A 9,975-nucleotide genomic window follows, 5' to 3' on the forward strand; every position below is an offset into this window, starting at 1 on the left:
CACTCACTCACTCACTCACTCACTCACTCACTCACTCACTCACTCACTCACTCACTCACTCACTCACTCACTCACTCACTCACTCACACTCATCCACACACAAGGCAAGAATCGTGGATTAAGAGAATTTCTCAATTCCAAAGGAATTCTCACAATTAATCTGGTCAAAGATGAAATCTGTCAATACTCTAACATCAGCTTGGAAACTCGGTGAAACCTTTCGAGCCCTTTGCAGATCACGCTAAGTCTTTGTTCTTGCCCTTTCGTTGTTCCAACGATAACAATGTAAATCCTGTTTAAGGATATTCTCCGCTACCGATTTCTTAGAAGAAATTTCTGCTTTTGTGAAGTTCTATAGACTTCTCGCAAGAGACCACATCATCGCATGAAGAGAATCCAGGTAGTGGAAACGATCCTGTGGCAATACTGTCCTCATTTCCTAGACAAAGACGACTATGTTTCGCAAGTGATTCGTTGTGTCTTCGGGCAGATCATTTGTTCTCAGAATATCGAGAGGACTTGAAATTTCTTTAAGCTTTGATAATTAAAGCTATAAGCTTTAAACAGTTTGATTAAGCTTCTGAAATTACATATTGTTGTGTTTCTAAAAATCCGTATAGAATATCTTCTATCATCTTCCTTTTCGGATAATACAAATAATTACTTAATACAAATAATTACCTAATATATACAGCTAATATTTGATAATTGTTATGTAAAGGAAGAAATGTAAGATTTTTTAGAAAAAGTATAAAATAAAAATTTTTCATTTTATATATGATATAATTAAAATTAAATTAACTACATTAAGTTAACAATTGATAAAAATAATCAGTAACACAACTATACAGTCTATAGCAAGAGGGTTCTTTGTTAATTAAACTTAAATTTATTTAAATATAAAATAACGATATTATGTCTATATAATTAATAATTAGGATTCACAAATTAAAGATTTAACAAATCTTAATAGGAAACAATATTTATAGTTTTACATTCGTTTTTTTAGGAGTCTGTTTCACCGATAAATTTAGAATTTTTTTAACATTTCAGTTCTACTGTCATTATTTTGTTAATTACGCCGATGTTTTCGTTAATCACTTTTATCATCATATCGCGATTTCGCTTGAGCGGAAACGCACGTACTCGCACGTACGAGATTTATCCGTATCCCCGGTTTTTCCTCTCGAAGCTAGGTCTTCCTCACGGCCGACGAAGCAGAAGACGAAGAAGTAGAAACGAATAGAGAGCAAGACAGAGAAAGTACAAAGCTATTCTTAAAATAGGGCTCGAGTGAGCACCTCAAGTGCGACAAGGAGCTATAACTCCTCGGGCAGAAGGGAAGTCGTGAAGAAGGAAGAAGAGACACAGAGAGCGCTGAGTGAGAGAAGAAAACGAGAAAGAGAGTAAGAGAGAACAAGAACGAGAGGGACCACAGCATGCCTTGCGGGTCGCCGGCTCTTCAGGGTCCGAGCTTCGTTCGAAACGAAGCGCCTTCGCAACGCTCGCCACTTTTCTCTTCTATGAGATCGCGGAGGTGTTTCTTGAAACAATCGATCGGTTAGTCACTCCTGGTCTTGATACCGTCTTCTTTTTTTCTCTTCAACATCCTATCGCAATCGGGCCGGTGAACCAAGGAATCAGTGCCGGTGAATCGTGAAACGGTGGTGTAGATGCTTCTGTGCTTGATGGTGGTTGGTGAAACCAGCTGCAGGAAGCGCATCTGGGGACCTGTTTTCTTCTTTTGAAGTTTCTTCGTTGTTCGAGAGATCATGACATCGTACAGGAGCTATGTAAGTTCGCGGTGTTGATTTCACGATGGAACCGGCTTGATTTAGTGTTCCGGAGGACTCTAACTTGCTATAACAATGCAGAGAAAAACAACGTTAAAATAATTGAAGAATTGATAAGAAAATCATTTCACAAGATATTCGCTTCATGTGGAATCTCATTTCTACATTTGAACATCAGTTCGTTCACTTTTGGAGTAGATTTGTTGACAATGTTCTATGCAAATGTACTGAAAGCTATACAATTTTCTGCCTTTGATATCTATATTGCTTCCTCGCCATGCGAAAATATCAGCGGACTTCTATATTGGCTCAACACGATGATGCATTCATCGAAATAAATGTATTTTCTGTTTGATCGATGAAATCGATATCCTCCTTAACGATTCGTTCGATTCTCACCGATACTTGACCACGTGCTTTTAACGGAATGCATTGCGCAAGAATATCGGTTAAAATAGGTAGTTGAATTTGCATCTATATGCCTATGTATATAAAATGATATTCTAGTCAAGTGTCGCTAATGTTATCACACTGAAAGGAAAGTGTTTGATATTTATATATAACTCCATGGTGAAATAATTAAAGTTGAAAATTCCATTTATATATATATATATAATATAATATTATACTGTTAGTAATAATAATTATATTTACAGTTCTATTTTCTACAAAAAATATACGGTTGGCTTGGAAAACGACTATTCAGTGTCAACTGTATATTTTTTTTTGCATGTAAAATTATAAATATAATTATTATTATTAACATTATTACAGCAGTAATAATTACAAAAATGGAGCCCTTAATTATAATTATTTTACCACGCGAATGTAATCATAAATAACAAATACCTTTTCCTCATTGTGCATGATCAAAAGCCGCCGAATTGGATCACGCACGAAAACCGCTCTCTTCCGGCAAATTATTGCGTGTAACCCTTTCGTTACATTTTGCCCACTCCCTTCCCGCACGCAGGAATATATCGAAACAATGTATTGCGTAGGGCAATTGCGCTTCGGGGAAGACATTGAAAAAAAATGTATTTTCTGTTTATCTATTTCTATACATTGCACACCATTTAAAATTGCACAGTTTACAACAATTCATTACTCTTCAAAGTAACACCAACACATCTAACAAAGAGACTATTTCTGAAACTAACAGAGTTTTGAGCGCAAAGAAAATTAGTCGACATAACATTAATGAGGATGAAATTTCAAAAATTCTTCTATAATAACTTCCGAAAGTTCAGAGGATGACGAAAATTATAAATTTAATTAAAAAAATAATTAACATACATTTTTTTTAAATTACAAACTGTGTTTTATATTTAAATAAAAATGAATAATATATATATATATATGTATATGATTGCCAAGTTTAATACCAATTATTATAATACATTAAATATAATATGTATTTAAAAAAAACAAAAGTGGAGTTTGTTGTTTTTCACAAAAACGTATTTCACAAAAAAAGGCTATTTGACTTTTTTTCTGTTTACATCTGTAATCCAATCACAAATATTACGTTTACTTGAATTTATGTATATTCCAGTATGCAGAGTGTTTGCACTGATAAGATTGAAGAAATAAATGCAATGTTTTAACACTTTTACTTAATGTTCTTTAGCGATTTGTTTATCTATATTACAGATTTTATGGAGATTTTTGCAAATAAAAATAAAAATATGTTTATTACATATTTTAAGATAAACTTGTTGAGACGTAGAATGATAAATCATACAAAAAGAATGTAAGTGAAACATACCTAAATTAAAATATATCTGATTATTAATCATAACTTACTCATTCTATTACAAATTTTATAATAACTTAATGTAATAAAAATATATTTAAACATTACGTCTGTAGTCAATTAACCCTCAATGTCGCAAGTCTGTGGCATACTTAACAAACGTGTACAGTATAAATGAGTGTTTTAAACATACCGAATATTCAAAGGGTACCTTTGCTGTTGGTTCTGGTTGTTGGTCCTTGCGTATAATTTGAGTGCTGGCTCCGCTTTCGTCGCAATTATGCAATGTAAATGAAGTCCATTAACTTTATCGTCCAAAGGTCCAGGTCGCGCGCTCACTTATTCCACCCGTGGACTAAACTGGGTGTTTGCGAAATACCGCTAAGTCGAAAAGCTTTCTAAATAGCAATGATGTGGATCTATAATATTTATTTGTTAGGCAACGATATAATTTGTTAGATTGTGCATTGCAGCGTATAATTTTCCGCGGCGCTTTCGCACGTGTTTCGTATGTTCACGCTTGAATTATATGTAGAACAAATATAGAGGAATATTTTTTATTATGGTAGTTATTGCTTGCATTGATTTACATTTTCATGCGTTGAGTTTTTTACTTTTAGTTCGAAATTACAACCGAAACGGCGCAGTGCCGTTCCAACGCGAACATCGTAGATCGCAAAGCTTGTAATTAAATTCGTTGCTTTATCACGATTATTTCGTTAGAATTGTGCCTGCTTGACTTTACCGCATTGTATATACTATATAGTACAAAACTCAACGCGCAGAAAATGAAATTCTGTAAAACGGCAGCTAAATAGAAACATAGCAATACTCTTGTGCTTATAGATATTTAATATATATAACTGATTTATTAGATTTTCGTAAAGTATTCAATGTTTAAAAAGATCAAAGTATTTAAATTTTATTTATAAAACAGAATACATGTTCTGACTTATATGTAAATAATTTCATATATGCAAACTCTTAATATATATGTGCATATGTATAAAAAAGATGTATTACTAATATGTATATTAATTACGTAAAAAGTGCGCTGTATATAAATACATCATATACAATGAAAGAAAAATATGTAGTCTAAAAATAATAATTATTAAAATAAAATTATAATGCCTTTTTATTTTTTACATTATTATAAATAGTTAATTATTTAAATTAAAAGTAATATTTCCGAAACAGTTATAGTTACTTTAATTTTGATACAAACTAAGTATTTTTTTATCTTATTCAAAAAAAAATAGTGCACAGATTGATCAAAGATACGAGTATATTGAAAGAATTTTTGATTGTTTCAATTAAATATTATTTCTTTATCGTTAAGGATTATGTATGTTAGAAGATTACATTTTGAAACTAAACGATTTATATTTTTTTCACTGAAATGAAAATTATATTGTCGCTAAAAAAAGAAGATCCCAACGCATTCAGTAGATATAGTCCGGCTTGTGTCAGACCATAAACGCCGCAGGCGTAAAAGATTGATCATGGCTCGTCGAAGCACGGCTGAGACGTAGCTCGATTGTTTATCGAAGGAGGTCGAAGCAATCGTTAGCTACGTCCAAATACGAATCCCGGTTGCATGCCTACCAGAAACATTTTCGTACATCGGAGCACCGCGGGTCTCCTCGGCCCAACGCGACGTGGCGGCTAGCAAAATTAGCCGGGTCTTTCTCAGACGATGTCTGCCCTCGCCGTACATGCATATTCGTGTGTAAAGTTTTCTTCTATCTTGAATACACGTTTGTGATTGACGTTGTAGGCAATATGGTGTATCGGGTGTCAAATTTCAAAGCGGCTCACGAGACTCAGCCATACCATGTTGCGTAGGGGATTTGTCTTACGAGCTATTCGCGCCAAGTTTGATACAGGACACGTCGGGATGCACAGGCATAGCTCCCTCCTGAAAGTTCCTGAGAGATCCCCAGAGCCTTCATGAGGTTTGCCGTCGTCGACCAATAAGGATCTTTGTACGCGACCTGGATGCAAGAGCATACCTTTGGGCCGGAGGGTTGTCTTCCTCTTGACTTTTTCAGGTGACTAGAGTTTGGAGCAAACGCGCAAACGGAAGTATGCGTCGATGTATCATGTGGGACAGGAAATTTGTCGTAGACAATTCTGTCTCTCCCAGGCTCGAATTACTTTTGCTTTCAGAAACGGATATTGTACTGTAGTAAATTAAATTGATATCTTTTTAATTTTGAAATGAAAATATTTTGTAGTAAAAATTAAAAATAAAAACGAAAAATTAAAAATAAAATAGCAGAAATATTTTAAAATTTATAATAATGAAATTAATTGCACTGTAATGTTGTATTGTGTGAGAAGATAAAATCAATTTGATTCTTTATAATTAGTTTCTTATTAAATTAATTTATTGCCTTACCTTATAGTCTTTTTATTTTTTCATTTATCTTCAATTGTTTCAAAATTTTTTAATTCTTTATTGAAAACATAATTTAATCGCTTATGTGGAAACAGATAAAAATAATAAGCAAATTGACGATAAGTAAAAATTCCAAATGCAATATATAGACAATAGGATTTAATTTATAATGTCAATTAAATACAACCAATTTAAGGTATATTGAAAATTTTTTCTTTTCGATGTAAGTAGCGTCATAATGATATATAATAAGTCTCTATATGTATTCAGTGATCATATTTGGTATTCCTCTTACATCATTTTTTTCATATTTTTTCATTTGTCAACAAACATAAGCAATATGCTCACTTGTGATAAATGAATACTTTCTCCCTGTTAATTCATCATCCTAAATGTACTTCTTCCGTCTTTTCGTGTAAACCGTAAAAAAAATAATATCTCTACCTATACATATGGTACATCATATGTCTCGAAATAAGAAACGATTTGACGCACATTTGATGATATCATGAATAAATTTAGATTTACGAAATATTTACGCTTCAGTCGAAACATCAAATGTAATAGGTCTTAAGCTTATAAATGGCTGATTATGAAAAAGGTAAGGCAAGTTGTTTTCTTAATTTTATTTGTCTTTACAAAATCACATCATTTAATTTCGAATTACTTATTTTTTGTATAAAGAAAAAGTCTTCCGTACGAGAAGATGCTTGTAACTTGATGCTTTTTATTGCCAATAATGGGCGAAAGTGGTTGTTAAGCACGACAAAAATGGCGAAAAAACTTTGCCTGAAGATGCGAAAGATACAGCTCGTTAAAATTATATTGCTTGTTATTAATAATATATCTAGCTTTAATAATTTTTCTTAGGCACGCACTATGGATTGGAAACGCGCTTCAAATAGGTACATTTAAATGTTTGAACGAAGATGCAGGGCAGAACAGTCGCCTAGACTGAATGGAGAAAGGGATTTAACGGCTTCTTTGAATATTCCAGGCGAAGCAATCGCGGCTGCAAACGATGGCGTGAATGCTTTTAATCGAGCGTACCATTCCTCTTTCTTTTATATCCGCTTTGTGCTCCTTTTGCCTTTGCGTCGCAATAGAGCTCGATATTTATTGCTATGCAACTTGAAGTCTTTCGAAAAAAAGGAGATGAATTCTTGCTATGCGCCGGATTTAGCTTTCATGACGTTTTGTTAAGAGGTCTTTAAAAATACTACGGCGTGTATAACGAAGTAAGCAATTGCTTTAAAATCTTAAAAAATAGATAGAAATATATTCTAGAAACTTTCTAAAATTGTTCAGAAAGAAATTACAGTTAAAATTACAAGTGATTTCATTAAAATTATGTTTGTGAATAATTTTAATGAAATGTTCCGTAAAGTAACGCTACAAATATCTTTTGTAATCTAAATTATAAATTAATCAAATTTATGAAAACATATGTACAAAGTATAAGTTGCAACTAAATATAATGAGAGTTATATATATTAATAAAACTGAAATTATAATTTGTATATAATTATTATGCGACTAATTACTTTATAATGTTACTTCATGACATTAGTATTAACGTTATTAAGTATTCTATAATATTATAATATTTTAATGTCATTAGTTGCAAGTTGCAAGCGCATGAGATTAATTCTATTTATAGCTTTATTTAGTAAAAAAGAAATTAAAAAGAATTAATAAAATGGAATACATAGACAATCTTAATAACTTCATTTTTTTCTGTTTTCTTTAAAAAATTTTCCTGTAAAGACACCAGAGAGTTTTTGCAACTTCTTGTACGTCGTTGATAAAATGCAGCAAGAAGGAATACAGCACGCGGATGCTGCAAAGTGAGAGCTTGGATGGTTATAACTGAGAACTCGCTGCTATATTTAAACGTCGTCGTAGACGCGGTTTATGCCCTTTTTTCACCAAGGCGACGACGGAAGTAGATGGACTTCAGCTTCTGAATTTCGAAAGAGTACGGAACTGTCAGATGTGCACATTAGAAAAGACGGGCGTGCACGAGAGAAACTGGTTGAAGTATGCTATTGAATTAATCATAAGCCTCGGTAAACGGTAGTGCCAAAACTACCACGTGTTTACTCCTATGCTGACTTCGTACGATACAGAGAACGAAAAGAGAACCGATAGTTTGAATATTATATTCATACTTCATGTGAATAGATATACCGATTTATAATGATGTCGTTAAAATAGAAAATTGCTTCGTCATTTATTGCTCAACGTAGTGCTTACATTTAAATGTTTATAAATAATTTCCATCTTTGTATAATACTTAGTTAAGCTAAGAAATGAAAAACAGAATTATGAGCAAAATTATAATAAAATATGATAATTTATGATGAAAAAAGTTTGAAACTATAAACAAATTTATGTTCATAAATATTAATTCATTCTTTCTGTCATTGTATCTTAAGTTATGTTAGACGTCTTCTGTTTTACTAATGCGATCTATATGTAGATTTTATTTTTTAAAAATTATGGTTTTCAACATTTAAGTAGATGTATATATTGTTTTAAATTATTTTTTATTTCCTTTTAATATTAAAAAATTAAGGAATACCTAATAAAAACAACATAAACTTCTCGTTATATATATGTATATATATTAGCGGTATTTTTTTAACTTGTATTGTTTTTTAATACACATAAACGAGAACACGATTGTTAAGAAATATATATTAATTTAAATATGCATGTCGATAGAGAAAAGTTTTCAATATTACGCTACAGCTTATATGTCAAGATATTTAAATTCGATCAGTATTTTATGAGATTTGTGTATATTACAATTATGAATATTCCTTTTATTAAAGCCAACAATCAAATCGAAGCTGATGAAAAGTTTGTCTATGTTCTATGCCATCAAATTTCCAACGAAAATGGATATTTCGGGATCGTGCCAGAACTAGCACATCAATGCATCGCTGTTTTGACGTCGACGCCTTGTTAGCGACGCGTCGCGTCGGGCAACAAGGTTGTTGGCAAACACAGCTGATCTCGTGGATCAATTGCCGGAATTGAACCCAATTTCACCCCGCGCAGGTTGACTTGCTGTATAGTGTCGAGCCAAATCGATAAGCGACAATATTCGACAGTTCTCTATGCAAAGAATCATCTAGAATGAAATCAACAATTTTCTGTAAAAATCCTTTACTTGGCGTAATTATTTTTAAATAATCTATCATAATTTTTTCAACAAATTACTATTAGTCATATACAATGGCTTACAACTTTAAATAATGAAATATGTGAAATTTTTCACATATAGAATTAATCTTTTGTTATAAAAATTTGGAAGAATTGATTTATTTTAAATTACAAGTAATAAATTATTTGTGTTTTAATAAACTAATAACTTCATAACTCTTTAATAAAAAAATTTATTAAATAATATTAAACATAAAAATAATAATAATTTTACAAATAAAAATATTTTTAGGAATTACTATTACTAAAGAAAACATTGAATTCTATTAAATGAATCGTAGCATATAATAATGTTCATCTATTTACACTTACCTATTTTATCTATAACATTCTTTTATTATTTTCAATAACGATGAGACATCATTTTACGAAAGTAATTTGCCACAACTATGTGCAAATACACGGTGACAGAAAAATATAAAGAATTGTGCAGTTCACGTCTGCAGGAATGATACGTCTATTTGATGGAACAGGTTAACTCATCTGCGTATGACTGGAAAAATTTATGATCTATTTGTCGGTGTTAGATTCAATATGCGAGATATCGTTGAAATTGCCGGTTCACTTCCGCTAGTTCCAAATGAGATTGTAAATTGCAATCATTTTCCAGATTTGATGTTTATTACTTGACTAATCTATTGCATGGCTATCATTTTATTATAAATTCTTGTGCGCGACCACAGATTTAAACGTTCGCGTTTAATAATGTTTTTTAAAAGATTAATACGGACTTTATATAATACTAATATTCTTAGCTTTCCTTTGACACAATATATATATATATATATATA

The 9,975-nt window shown here is 31.7% G+C and overlaps 1 protein-coding gene across 1 annotated transcript in view; it reads left to right on the forward strand.

The window, feature by feature from the left end:
• The first annotated feature begins 1,477 nt into the window (after positions 1-1,477).
• LOC108726362 (uncharacterized protein DDB_G0287625) overlaps positions 1,478-9,975 on the forward strand; it is a 20,660-nt gene continuing 12,162 nt past the window's right edge. Inside the window, exon 1 of the mRNA XM_018453864.1 lies at positions 1,478-1,793. Within this exon, the coding sequence (XP_018309366.1) occupies positions 1,773-1,793 (21 nt within the window). The 5' untranslated portion in view covers positions 1,478-1,772. The remainder of the gene's footprint in view (positions 1,794-9,975) is intronic.

This window comes from Mycetomoellerius zeteki, unplaced genomic scaffold (genome assembly GCF_001594055.1).
Source record: "Mycetomoellerius zeteki isolate Tzet28-1 unplaced genomic scaffold, Tzet1.0 scaffold415, whole genome shotgun sequence".
In the NCBI taxonomy this organism is placed as follows: Eukaryota; Metazoa; Arthropoda; class Insecta; order Hymenoptera; family Formicidae; genus Mycetomoellerius; species Mycetomoellerius zeteki.